General features: G+C 35.8%; 2 protein-coding genes across 3 annotated transcripts in view; one reads left to right on the plus strand and one right to left on the minus strand.

Moving 5' to 3' along the window:
• TRMT5 (tRNA methyltransferase 5) overlaps positions 1-465 on the plus strand; it is a 13,549-nt gene extending 13,084 nt beyond the window's left edge. The window contains 2 exon segments of the mRNA XM_007471515.1: positions 1-39; positions 413-465. The exon segment at positions 1-39 is cut by the window's left edge and continues 10 nt beyond it. Coding sequence (XP_007471577.1) covers positions 1-39; positions 413-465 — 92 coding nt within the window.
• Positions 466-6,460: 5,995 nt separating this feature from the next.
• Positions 6,461-14,696, minus strand: part of MNAT1 (MNAT1 component of CDK activating kinase) — a 228,030-nt gene continuing 219,794 nt past the window's right edge. For both annotated transcript variants that reach the window (XM_007471508.1, XM_007471507.1), the window contains one exon: positions 6,461-6,918. In XM_007471508.1, coding sequence (XP_007471570.1) covers positions 6,798-6,918 — 121 coding nt within the window. In that variant the 3' untranslated portion in view covers positions 6,461-6,797. The remainder of the gene's footprint in view (positions 6,919-14,696) is intronic.

Here is a 14,696-nt window from a genome sequence, read left to right on the forward strand (position 1 = left end):
CTGCTGCTATACTTTACAAGAACCAGACCCTAAATGGAGGTGAGCAATTTCTGGGAAATTAAATGTAAGCTGTAATACTTTTCATATAACTTTCTGGGGCTACATATATATTTTATATTATTTTTTAAACTTGGAAATAGGTTAAACTCATTCTAGTTAGATATTTCAGTTCAAGACCCCTTGCCATTCAATTGTGACTACTTTCTCACAATTTTACAAATTTTAGTATGATTTACTGTTCAGTCTAGTAGAAGTCTATTTCATTAAAATAATAAATCCGCAGGAATGTTACTATTTCATGTGTAAATTAATTAGATTAAAAATCTTTAAAATGCCTGTATTATTTGCTTTTTAAAAGTATTTTCAAATGTTAAGTATCTTACCTAATATAGGTTTTCTGGATTTGTTACAGACAATCATGAAGATCCACCTATTAAACGCCAGAGGACAGATAAAGACTTTTAGGAAGAAAAAACACAAATTGCTTCAGTCACTTAATTGGAAATATTTTCTCCAGCTCCCCACTAGACCTTTATGTAGTGAAATATCATTTGTATGATTTCTAATATTTTAGCATTCAGTTACTTTAGTATTGAACCCTTATATTTTGCCCTAGCTGTCTTATAAATTGGGGATTATCAAATTAAAATTTAAATAAGTCTACTAAATACATTTTTATGTTATAATTTTATCAAATATATCTAATATTTTATTAGATAAGTATGTTTAAATATTGTCTTTCTCTTGGGAAAATAGTTTTTGAAGGTAGGATAATTGTGTGCTAACTAGGAAAGAACTAATCATTTTACAGTTATCCTTAGTTGAAGAGTGTAGCTAAGTTTTATATAAGTACTCCTACACTATTACTATAAAAGTACTAACAAATGAGATTATTTAGATCAGAGATAGGCAGACTATGTCCAGCAGGCCAAATCTGGTCCACCACTTGTTGTTGTATGGCAAGTGACCTCAGAATGGTTCTTACATTTTTAAATGGTTGAAAAAGAATCAAAGGAATAATATTTTGTGACATGAAAATTATATGAAATTTGAATTTCAGTGTCCATAAATAAAGTTTTATTAGAACACACCATACTCATTTGTTTACATACTGGCTATGGCTGCCCTCATGGTATAACAGCAGAATTGAGTAGTTGCAACACAGATGGGATATGATTCTCATCACTTCATACTGCTGCTCAGCACACTACAAATCACAGTGACACAGTTATAACTAACTCAACAACATTTTTAGTGCCATGTGTATTGCCAAGCTATAACATTTTATTTTACTATTACCAGTATGTATCCCTCATTCCAAAATAAGAAAAGTGGCCATTCATGCTGTGCTTTTAAGGCACAGTAGAGTGTGAATTTTTTTGACATTGAATTAGATGACAAAGCATCCATACCTGAGCTAAAGTACAATATACTTTGACATTTCTCAAAGAAGTACTCATCACAGTATTTCCAACTCACAGGCAAGCAACTGTCAGAAAAATTAGATATTTAAGCTGGAAATTCATGGCAGAATTTCTTCACAAAATTAAAGTGAGGCTACAACCAAAGTAAGTCTCCAAGTGACTCTTGTTAAGCCAAGCAAGGAAAACCATTTACTGTCGGTGAGTTAGTTGTGTTTGAAAGCAGCAGTCTAAGAAATGTGTCTGGAGAAAGCAAACTTGTCTAGGACTGTTGGCCTTTTGGCAAGGACAGTTGCTCAGAGTTGAGAACATTGGGAGCACTGTCAATAGTCAAAAAGGTAATGAGTCCAAGTACTCTTGATGAGTTGATAGACATTACTAATACTGCTCAGTTCTTGTTTTTGAGGCGTCAATTCTGACTTTGAAGTTACTGAAGAATTAGCCTCTATGAATACTCTGCACGGAACAACTACTGGTGAATACTTTCAAAGAAACTGAGAAAACTAATTCTGTAAAACCTGAAGTAGAATCTGATGTGTTATAACTGATGATGGTTAAAAAGAAAAGTGTGAGGTAGAAAAAGCTGCAGTTGGAAAAATTTACAAAGCTTATGAAAATGCACGGTGTTTAAAACCTATAGTTATTCACTATATTATTCACCAGCAAGTACGCTGCAACAAATATTTGAATCTATCATGTGTCAGTGAACCAGTAACGTCGGTGATAAACTTCATTTGCTTTCATGGACCTTAACCATCCTCAGAGTCCTTGAATTTTGTCAGAAATTGAAGCTGAATTTCTTCAGCTTAATCTAAGTTTTATTTGCTTAGCAATTGTAAGGTATGACTGCAATTTTGGGGGGTCATGGACAAGACTGAAATTTTTCTTAAGAAGAACCAACCTTAAACACTTCTAAAATACTGAGTGTCCTTGGAAATTAGTTTTTGCTAAAGACTTGATAATATTTCTCAAAGATATCAACCTACAATTACAAGGCAAACATAACTTTAATGTGAAACATACTGCAGTAGTCTGAAATGACTACAACTGTACATTTCTCATGCTATCAAAAATTAAAACAAGAAACAAGATTTTCATTCTCTCATAAATTAGCAGTGGATATATTTTCTGAGTTCAGCATTCTTGGAACTTTGGTGCAAATGCAAAGGAAATTTCCATATTTCAAAATCCATTTAACTACAATTGAACTTCCATCTGATCTTCAATTGGAAGTGATTAATGTGTTATTGTAATGACATGCTAAAAGGCAAATACCAAGGGATTAAGAATCTCATAGTTTTACAGATGCCTTCCAAGTGATGTATATGTTCAGTTAAAATCACATGTTTTAGAATTTGGCAGTATCTGTCTGAAAAGACTTTTTTAAAGATGAAATGTGTAAAATCTCATTACATATAACCATCAACATGTGATCAATTAAAATTCATTTTGATGATAGGAACACTTAGAACCCCAATCAAAGGAAATGTAATTCTCCAAAAAGCCCTACAAAAAATGTACTCAATTATATTTTGAAGTCTGTTAATTTAAAAAATTGTGCCAATTTATTGTATCTCTTGTATCTACATAATGGCCTCAGTTTTGTCTCTTGGCCCACAAAGCCTAAAATATTTACTCTCTGGTCCTACAGAAAAAGTTTGAGGACCCCTAATCTAAGTCATTAATTACAAACTCAAATGCCTTCAGAAGCTAGGTAATATAAATAGATGACGGCAATAAATGGTAAGAAGTATAGGGAAGTAATGAATTGGAGCTTTTATTCCTTATCGAAAGACACTTAAAATGGTTTTGGAGTTCAACCCAACCTACCCTATGCAAAACCTTGAGGGCTAATTCAGCCAGGGATTGCTAGTTTGGGACTTCTAATTTTCTTCCTCCCCCTCCCCTCCAAGTGTAGGTAGGTCAAGGGTCAGCAAACTTTCTGTAAAGGGCCATTTAATATTTTAGGCTTTCTAAGCTATAAGGTCTCTGCTGCCTCTCAACTCTGCCACAGTAGTCCAAAAGCAGCCATAGACAATACAGAAACACATATTACAAAAAAAAAACAAAACTATGAACACTGAAATTTTAATTTTATATGCTTTTCACATGTTAAAAAGTATATTATTCCTTTGGCTTTTTCCAACCTTAAAAATATACAGACACCAACCTTAACTCAGGGAGCATACAAAAAAAGGAAGCCCCCGGATTTCACCAGGGGTCTACAGTTTGCCTTCTCCCGATCTAGGTGAAGATAATTAATTTGCAAGTAGGCATAAGAACTTTTTTCCTAGTACTGTATTGATACATCCATGTGCTAGGCTATAAATATTAAGTGTGGGTGCAAATGATGTTCTTATTCATATGTAAAGTGGTAAGATCCATTTAGTCACCCCTTAATTAGAAAAAATATGCAGTATATAATTGTGAAGAAAACAGAATTCCTGGGGCTTCCCTTGTGGCGCAGTGGTTGGGAGTCCGCCTGCCGATGCAGGGGACACGGGTTCGTGCCCCGGTCCGGGAAGATCCCACATGCCGCGGAGCGGCTGGGCCCGTGAGCCGTGGCCGCTGAGCCTGCGCGTCCGGAGCCTGTGCTCCGCAACGAGAGAGGCCACAGCAGTGAGAGGCCCGCGTACCGCCAAAAAAAAAAAAAAGAAAGAAAAAAAAGAAAACAGAATTCTTTAAATGCTTCTATTAACACACTTTAACCTCTCCTCCTTTTTCCCTCAGAGTGGATACGTGAACATGTGATTATTTCATTATTTAAATTTGGCTCACCCTAAACTTTTTGATGTGATACCTAGTAACTGAACTCTTGGTTAATCCACTAGAAGATGACAGAACACTCACTAGGTAGAATTTTTTAATTTCGTTAACTTTTTGACAAGTTTTCTGCCACCTTAATTAGATTTTGAAATGATTATTCCAAACCACCTGCTGACAGCCTAAAGGTAACTTCTAAGAGAAGCTTAAATCAAATATTTATTGAAAGAAATTAAGGAATACTAAATAGTAATGCATCCTAATTACCAAGTAAATGTATTCAGTCCATTAATATCTGCTTAAAAGGGAGTGCAGTTAGCAGTGAAATCATGTTCTACATAATGAATTCCTCAGGACTTCTCTCAAGGATATCAACACTGTTGTTTAGTTGATGTCACATATCCCATATAAGAACTAGATACTTGATCTGTAAAATTTCCTGGAAGTCTTAAGAAGTTTGACTACTCAGATTTGGTTCTGCACAGCTGTTGTTTATAAGTTTGACAGCTTGACAGTTATCTCTAGAACATGGACTCTGCAGTTTAACCACTTGGGTTCAAATCCAAACTCTTCTCCTTTTAAGATGTATTGACCTTTGGTAGGTTGCTGACCTCTCCATGCCTTAGCATCTCCACCTGTTAAAATGGGGAAATAATATTAGCACTGTTAGAAGGATTAGACAATTCATAAAGCATGAAGCACAGTGCTTGGCATATAGGTTAATGCCCAGTAGTTGTTTCTGTGCTAGTGTTATAAAATATTAAAAGACTTAAATTCATGTAGATGAAAAGACTTGTACAGCCTTTTGTCTCTGAGAGAGGAAATCACTGGGAGGATTGGGGATAATTTCATCAATGTAGAGTATTTGTTATTTAGTGAATTGTTGCCATTAGGTTATCTTTCACCATTCCCTTTGATCTAATAGGGTCAGTTAACTTCTAAACCCAGCCTATTGAACAAAGTATGGCCATAGTAAGGGCAAAATAATTACAAACATATCTAGGTGGTGGAATTTAACTGATTTGCTAAATCAGGTGCAGGCAATTTCCACAATAATAAGGTAGGCTCAAAAAAAAGTTTTGCAAGACTTTGAAATGTTTTGTTAATAATTAGTTCCTTCCATTTAAATACATCATACAAGGTACTGAGAATAAATAATAGTGTTTCTTTTTTAAAGACTGGATACCTTACTTTGGCAGCTGAGTACAGAAAATCCCTAACCACAAGTCCAACGTTCTCACTATTCTTTGAACAGATTTATGTATTGTACTTAAAATGCTAGTCCTCTATTGGGGAAAACTAATAGATATGAGAAATAGGATGCAGACTAGTAAAGTTATAGATAGAATTAGACTTGGATAAAAAACTTTTGTTCTAATTTTGGCTTTTACTAACTTGTGTATATGATCTTGGCCTACTCAATTATTCAATGCCTTGGTTTTCTCAATTATCAAAGATAGTTAGACGTGTTATAAAGATGTACTCCTGAAATTAATACCTACTTAGTCAAATAAGATGGAGCTGTTACATATGGATATTCCACCCTAATATAACCCACAAATCTTGTTTCACATAACTTTCCACTCTAACAACTGTTGTAATGGAGATTTAATAGAAAATCCTTTAATTTCCTTGAGAAACGATGTCCCATACCCAGTTGTCTAGGTAACAGACTCATACAAGGTTGAGATGCTACAAATATATATCCTATCCACATCCAAACTCTTTAAGCAACATTCTGGGTATACTAAAAGCCTTTGAAGTTTCAACAGAAACTGTACCAGAGTGTGCAATTTATTCATAGGGAAATTTCATTTAAAATATATTCATTCCAGTCTCCAAGGTTTCACCATAAAATGAGCTCACATTGAGGTTAAAGGTGCCTTTTAAGTATTAAATTTTATTAACTTACTTCTTTGAATTTGTCATTAAAGCAGGTTAGTACTCTGGTTTAGCCTAAGCGAGGCTCACAGCTGGGAACTATAACACATTGATCAAGGTTCGTCTCACTTTCCACTGCTCAAAACAGGCACTGAGTCCTTAATGTTGAGAGAGTGACATTATCACAGGTCAAGTTTTACTTGCTGCAACCTGTTGGTAGAAGGAAATATATCCACTTGTCTGGACTAGTATTAAGAAGACATTGGGGAAAAAATGGAACATTTTATGAGAAGAAATAACAGACTTGGATATTAACACTCAGTGTCGTATTCAAAATGGCATTTTTAATGTGTGTTCAAGTAAAACACTGTAATAAGAGAAAAACCACAAAACAGTATAAAGTCTAGCTTTATTTTTTAAAAGATTTTACAAGTCTATCAACCTCAAACATACACAGGTGAATTATTCATAGCTTCCATTAGATGAGTCTTACAGCTTCAATCCCTCTCAGAAAAATATAAGTAAAAAATAAATCTTTTTCACAAATATTTATCCACTATATTACTCAGCTTAGTTCTGAAATTTGCTCTCTATAAATACTTTAACACAGCTGCTAGTGGTAATACTGTTGCTGTACAGCTGCACATGGCTATAATTTTACAAGTCTGCTTTACTTTTGCTAGCTCCCTGGTTCGGCTCCAGGGTCCAGATCTTACAGAGGAGAAATAAAGGTTAACTGGGCTGCCAGAAGAGCCCACTGAATGCATCCTGTAGTGCTCTGAGACAAGCCAGAGAAGAAGTATAGCCTCCAGCAAGGTCCTGTGGAGAGGCAGCTCTGACATGGTTTAAATACCTAAAACAAAACAAAAAGTGTACCATTGATATAGAAAGCACATATAAATTGGTAACACTTTAAAAAGCAATAGTAAAACTGATTCAAATGTTAAAGAAGAATTCTAAGGCTGAGATGTTCAGACTTTATAAATGCATTATTTCCTTTTAAAAGGAAACATACCAACTCTAAATTATAAAGTGAATTACATTAAGATCTATAAACAGCTCTGAAGGAGGTTTCAGAAATAATACTTGTTTTTAAAATGTTCCCTATGCCCAATTTTCAGAACTAATTTATTTTGCTCGCTCTTGTGTGGGTACCTAACTGCCGCTCTCCTTCCCGGCATACTCTTAATAAATAAATGCACATCATAATACTATTGTATTACTAAAATTTTACATAAATATGTTCTGAAGAAAATACGTAAACAAGTGATAAAGGGGAGAGAACATACTAGTTACTTCAAAATTACTTCAATATTACAAAAATATATTGTCTCCCTCCTTACAGGAAAGGAAACCTTAGAAAATTACATCCAAGCAATCTCTAAAACTGAGCCTGGGTTCAAAAGAATTAGTCCCAATTAGTAAATACAGAAGAGTCTTTTGAGTCAATCTCAAAAGACTGTAACAGACACTATTATTCTTCAATTACACACGTTACTTAGCAATTAAAACTTTCTACCTTGATAAAGGTACACAAACAGCCCTAAAAAATGGGACAATCCTGGCCAAAGAGGGACAACTTCTTAGCATGACTACCAGCACTGTCAGGAAACAAGTATTTCCAGCTTTGCTTTAATGCCTAGTTTAAGAAACCACATTGTTTCTTCAGGCCTCAGGAAGTAAAGGAGCTTCATCCACCTAAGAATTACATGTATAGCAAATGAATAAATCAGGTACCAGAACATTTTAATAACTTGGAAACTTTTCTATTCATTCATTCAGGTTTCCTGTGTGTCAAAGTCTTGATGCATGAGCAACTTATTATTTCTAACATAATAACAAGTCTGTTTTTCATTTGTATCCATGTTTAAAAAGCTTGTGTGATTAAAAAATATATGGCAATACAAGAGGCCAAATAGAAAAAGTGGTCAAAGTAAGACACAGCATAAGCTCCTGCAATTGGCTATAATTTATTCACACTGCCACAAATCAAGGTGTTAATTCTTTGATTCTCTGCCAAGGGTGAAAGGGGAAAGTGAAAGGAGAAAGGAAATGAATATTTATTGAGCAACAATCTACAAACTTTTTTGATAGTATTTTTATAGCAGTAAAAATATTTGAATGTGCAGCTCCAAAACTTGTATACTTGTTCATAAATTACATAAAGTATTTATATATTATATACTATTATATAGTATATACACATAATAATATAGTAAGTATATTATAAAATATATATAATATATAATTTGAAACATTTAAAGGATGAAACTAAAATGTTTAAATAAAAGTTCTAATATTTTCTCCCTACATCCCATCTTACATATCCTGGTGGGATGCATCTCACTTTGGAGACTACTGTTATTAAACAGTTGTTGTCAAACTCTTAATAAAACCTTGGGTGTCACAGAATTTAAATAGGAATTCACCAAACCTAATACATGGCCACAAAGGTATCTGCTTATTACCTCCCATGATAAAATAAAATGTCCACTGTTAAGACTATGATGCATGAGAAATGAGGTAAGTGTTAAATCACCTCAGAAAGTCTAAAAATTAACCTGGAACAGCATAAAATCAATTTCTCTTCATTGAGAATTCAGTAACTATCACACAAATAAGTGAGTAATATTTTTACAGGTATCTTGAAAATGAAAATGTTCCATTCCTGACACAAGTTTCCAGCTAAGTTTTATCCACACCCCAGATAGTGTTGTATCACCCTTTTCTCTTTCCTCAGACCCTCAAAAGCACAGTCTTAGCTCCAATGGCTCTTTACTCATGGCAGAATTCAAGTACCACAGTAGAATGTGTCAACCTTACAAAGCCAACTATCATAAATGAGAACTGATTTTCATAACTGAATACAAACCACTGTGCAACTAGCTGTTTTAATTCATCACATTTTGGTATAACTTGCTTCTGGGAAAGTTGAGTCATACCATCTCTGGCTTGGCAATTCAAGCATAAACTTGCAGTGTACATACAGCTTTTTATATGTTATCCTGAGAAACCTGAAACAGCTGCACTGCTGGCAGGAAAACACAGGACCACCAGTAAAATATCCAAAACAGTTGCATCTTTTAATTTATGACTGTGCACTGTTTCCATAAAGAGTATATAAAACAGTTCAACTTTTTATAGGTAAAATGTAATAAACAGTCATACTTATTGATATCATAAATGTGTTTTGAAAAGTTTATTTAAAATGATTAATTAGTGTTTGAAAACAGTATTTCTTGAATACAGTCATAATCTAGAGCAATGAGCAAATATTTTAAAATTTGAGTTATTAATGCTAATTTGTAGATTCTCACTGCCAACATCAAGTCCATTAAAATTTCTTTGCATAGCATTGAAAAAAATGCATTTCCCTTCTAGCAATCACTTACATTAAACATATTTGTAAGTATGATTCTTTAAAGACCTGCTTATTTACATTACTGTTTTTGATCTCTAGGGCTGCACAAAACAATTATTAAATATTTCAACCTATTTTCACCATGGCAATCTACATTAATTTCAATTTTAAAAAATAAAACAGGTCATTCTTGTTATTCAACTGTGGGCTTTTATTTTCTAAGTATCTTAACGTTCTTAAACCCTTTAATTATTGTGGTATACCAAAGTATTTTGAAGGATCTGCAACACTGAAACCACACAATGAGAATTTAGTGTTTTGCCTACTTTTTCACATTAATCCACATCTGTGTTGACTTAATTCTTTCATGACCATTACAAGTACATCACTGAATAGGATTCCTGGGGTTTCTGGCAGAGGTCAGTATCATTTCATGTACACCTTTATACAACAGAATAAGGAAGAAGTCTTAGCCAAATTTATTTCCAAAAGTCAAGCTCAGTTGGATTTTGGAGCCTGGAGGTAATTGCTCTGACTATTTAGCCAATCCCAGGACAGTATTTCTGTTTTTCATGGGTTTATTTTAAATACCTGTAAATCTTACAAGCAGAAACCAGGAAAGAAAAAAAAGAGGTTTGCTTATTTTGGTACCTATACCTTATTTTTACTGAAAGCAGACTAAACTCAAAGATTTAAAAATCATACCTTTGATTATTTTCTTAAATAAGGCTAAAAAAAAAAGTATGTTTTCAAAAGCATGTCTAAGATAATTCCTGTATAAAGGGCATCTTATGCCCTAATTTATACTACGTCTAAAGGTGCCTTCCTTTGCCATTACCCATCAAAATCTCTTTCAAGCAGACTTTGGAGAAGGAGGAGGAAAAGGAGGGAATGGATCCTGAGAGGGGAGTAAAGGATTAAGCATAAGAAAACCACACTTGAAAGCCTGTTCCTGAACTTTGATTTCCTACACTGTCATTTTCTTCTGTTACATTTAGCAGCTTTTGCTACCAAAGAAGGTGGTATAATTTACACTTAGCTTCAGAAAGACTTCATTTTCTCAGTTCTTTAACATAAGAGAGTTCCTCTGAAATTACTCTTTTACTATTTCCCTTCCTTTAAAAGCCCTATATTGACCATATGGCTGAAGTTTTGGACTCAGCTCATTTTAGTGCTATGTAACAATTCTTTGAGTTCTCAGCTAGGGGCAGAGGGCAGGGGTTGTCACTCAGAACCAAGAGGCAGCACTCTTCCCCTCCAGTCATAACCTCCTCATGAAAACCCTTGAAATGCTTTTGGCTCCAGAGAATCAAAGAATCTCAGAATTTAAACTGAAATGAAAATGAGAAGTTCATATTAGTTTCCTCCACCTCAAATTACCAGGCCCTATGGAGAGTTTAAAAATTTTTAAAAGTCCAACTTTTTAACTCCATTGAGTTATAAACTTGGACTGGTTCAAACTAAGAAAGGGAATGAACTCTAGAGACTAAGACTTTCTTTTTACAAGGTGGCCCATTTTTTAAAGTCTGCATTTAAAGCCATCATGCGTTGAAAAGACCAGTTCCAAGTAGTTCTGCCTCCCAGCCTGCAAAATTCAAATCTAAGTACCATTAAGAGAGATCGGCTAACACATCTCAGCTGTCAAGACCAAGAGCTCTTATAAGAAATTCAGCCAAAGCTATAAAAGATTTACCTTAACAACATGAAGTCTATCTCAAGATTTAAAAACAGTCAGAGCAATGATGTGCTCAGACAATTATCACTAAAATGCAGAAGCGTTCTAAAAAACTGAGGTTAGTACTCAGGTGTCCTAATCCAATCACAATGTCAGAATAACAGATAAACTGTCTACATAGAGAAATGGATAACCATATGTTCTAACATAAATGAGGAAAGCGCTACAAGTCAGAATTACTGTCCATAATTCTGAGGGCAGTTTGGTCATAAAAATACATGGCTTCATGAACTCCAACCAAAAATATAACAAATTCCACAAACAGTCATGATGCTACTCTTCACTTTATTATCTAGCCAGCAACTTGAAAAAACTACTTATTAAAGCTGATTTCAGACTTACACTAACATAATGGGTAATCAAATGACCAATTATTCCAGACATTTAGACCATCTGAACAACAAAGCTCAGATCTGGAAATTAAAAGCCACATTGCTCCAAAGTAAGAGATAAATACAGATTGCTCAGATAAGTCTTTCTGAATTATAACTGAAGCAAACTGTACAATTTATTACTATCAAAGAACACACCAGGAATTTTAGGTCAAGATAGCTATTACTGAAAGTTAATGTAACTACATAGTGAAAGGAATACTTTCTTGATTTGAGTGTGAATTACTGAACACATAGACGACATAGCCCATTCTGGTTTGTCTAATGTAATGTTTTACTATGAATTCCATGCTAGTAACAGATGTATGCCGGAAGTTTCATCACATCTTTATAAAGGAAGAATGAGTAATTTTTCCCCAAGTGTGGGACAGGTAAAATGCAAAAATTCATATGTATGCAGCTCATTCATTTTTCAAAAAATAAAAAAAAATTACTCAGTGTCTACTATTTGCCAGGTATTGAAGCAACTCTCAGAATAAAACAGACAGAAAAGACTCCGTGCTCTCATGGAACTTGTAATTCAGTAGGGGGGGAAAAAAAAGATGTTAATAAATATCATGAAAGAGAAAGCCAGGGCTCTATGGGTGTGGATAAAAAGGGAAACCAACATGAACAAGTTTAGAAAAGGCCTTCTTAAGGAAATGACAGTTAAGCTTAGATCCAAAGGATGAGGAAACAGCACATGCTGAGAATACAGGGAAAAGGTCACTCCAGCTCAGGATGAGGCTAGTGATACAGGCAGAAAGTATCCAAAAGAAGGCCTTATATGAATGTTAGGAACTACAAATTTTATTCAAAGGGCAATGGGAAGCAACTAAAAATTTGTCAGGAAACTGGTAATTTAAATAGGCTAGTTTGGCTGCACAATAGATTAGAGAAGCAGAAGTTGATTGTAGAGACACTCCGTATGAGAATGTTTCTCTATTCCAGGCTTGAGACAATGGTTCCTGGATTAGGGTGGTGGCAGTGGAAATAAAGAACTAGTTCAAGAGATATTTAAGGACCAACTGAGTATGGGGGAAGGGGAAGGGAAGGAGGAAGTATTGTCCAGCTCAACTTCCAGCTACCTAGTCAGGTATAACAGAAAAGATGCCCTCACAGAGATAATGGAAAACTGGAGGAGGAGAAGCAAACTGGGGCGGGACAAGAGGAAAGGGAAAGATCGTGAGTTTAAGTTTGGACTTGAGTCTGAAGCGCTTATATAAGAAATACATGAGTTGAGATGCAGAATGGTAGCTGGATATATGCACCAAGTGCTAAGAATAAAATTATGGAATGAATATAATTTGGGAGTTATCAGTATTTAGATGGTATTTGAAACCATAAGAGTAGTAATATTTAGGGAGAGGAGACAGAATGAGAAGAGAGAAAGGACTAAGGCAGAGACCTAGAGAACTACAATGTATAATCGTATGACAAAAGAAGCTGTGGTGGTTAATTTTATGCATCAACATAAAATTATATTGAATAAGCCACAGGACACCCAGATATCTGGTTTATCATTACTCTGTGTGTGTATCTGAGTGTCTGTGAGATGAGCATTTGAATTGATGAACTAAGTAAAGCAGATGGCCTTCCCCAGTGTGGGTGGGTATTATCTCATCTGTTGAGAACCTGAGATTAACAAAAAGGTGGAAGAAAGTTTAATTCACTTTGCCTGACTCTTTAAACTGGAACACTGATTTCTCTTGTCCTTGGTGCTCCAGACTGACATCTAGACTTGGACTATCATCTACACCACTGGTTCTGTCTCAGGCCTTTGAAATGCACCACTGGTTTTCCCAGCTCTCCAGCTTGTAGATAAGCAGATCATGGGACTTTTCAGCCTCCATAACTGCATGAGCCAATACCTTATAATTTCCTTCCTTCCTTCCTTCCTTCCTTCCTTCCTTCCTTCCTCCCTCCCTCCCCCCCTTCCCCCTCCCTCCGTCTTCCCTTCCTTCCTTCCTCCCTTCCCTCCCTCCCGCCCCTCCCTTCCTTCCTTGCCTTCCTCCCTCCTCCCTCCCCTCCCTTTCCTTCCTTCCCTCCCTTCCTCACTTCCCTCCTTTCCTCCATCTCTCCCCTTCCTTCCCTCCCTTCCTCTATTTCTCCTAATGGTTCTGTTTCTCGGGACAATCCTAACACATAAGTTAAGATATTTTAAAGTGAAGGGTGTATTCAGGTATGGTAAATGCTGCCGTCCCCTGCCAATATCTCATACACTCTCTTCCCCTAGACTTGCACAGGAGGTAGATGCAAGGGAGGTATAAGCCACTTGGAAAAGAGTTAGAACCTGCTACTTGTGCCTCTCCCCTTCTTGTAATTTTAGCGTGGTAATAATAGCAGACAGGGACAGAAAACCTATTCGATTTCTCCACTGAGGGGCTCCAAGAGGCCTATTCCTAGTATTGGGTGGGCCAAAAAGTTCGTTCGGGTTTTCCATAACATGTTATGGAAAAACCGAACGAACTTTTTGGCCCACCCAATACTTACAGCAGTAGTGTTTCTTACAGCAAAAGAACTAAAGAAACAACCCAAGTGTCCACTGACAGGAGAATGGACAAATTATTATTACTTATACAGTAGAATATTATACAGCAGTAAAAGCAAAGGAGCTACAGCTACATGCATGCATGTATCAACATTAGGGAATCTCACAAACAATGCTGAGAAAACAAAAACTACAAACAAGTTACAGAAAATATGCAGAGCATGGTCCATTTACATAAAGTTCTAAACATGCAAAATGAAATACAGAATGAATATATATATATATATATATATATATATATATATATATGATCAAACTGTAAAGAAAAGCAAGGAAGTGATAATCACCATATTCAGGGTGAGTGAATCTCTGATGTTAGGTGGAACCACAGTAGGGGTAAGAGAAATGCACACAGGTAGTTTCAACAGCATTGGTTATGCTCCATCTCATACGTTAATAAGTAGAATTCAAAATACAGGACTTGGGGCTTCCCTGGTGGCGCAGTGGTTGAGAGTCCGCCTGCCGATGCAGGGGACACGGGCTTGTGCCCCGGTCCGGGAAGATCCCACATGCCGCGGAGCGGCTGGGCCCGTGAGCCATGGCCGCTGAGCCTGCGCGTCCGGAGCCTGTGCTCCGCAACGGGAGAGGCCACAACAGTGAGAGGCCCGCATAC

This window comes from Lipotes vexillifer, unplaced genomic scaffold, assembly GCF_000442215.2.
Source record: "Lipotes vexillifer unplaced genomic scaffold, Lipotes_vexillifer_v1.1 scaffold1188, whole genome shotgun sequence".
NCBI classification, from domain to species: Eukaryota; Metazoa; Chordata; class Mammalia; order Artiodactyla; family Lipotidae; genus Lipotes; species Lipotes vexillifer.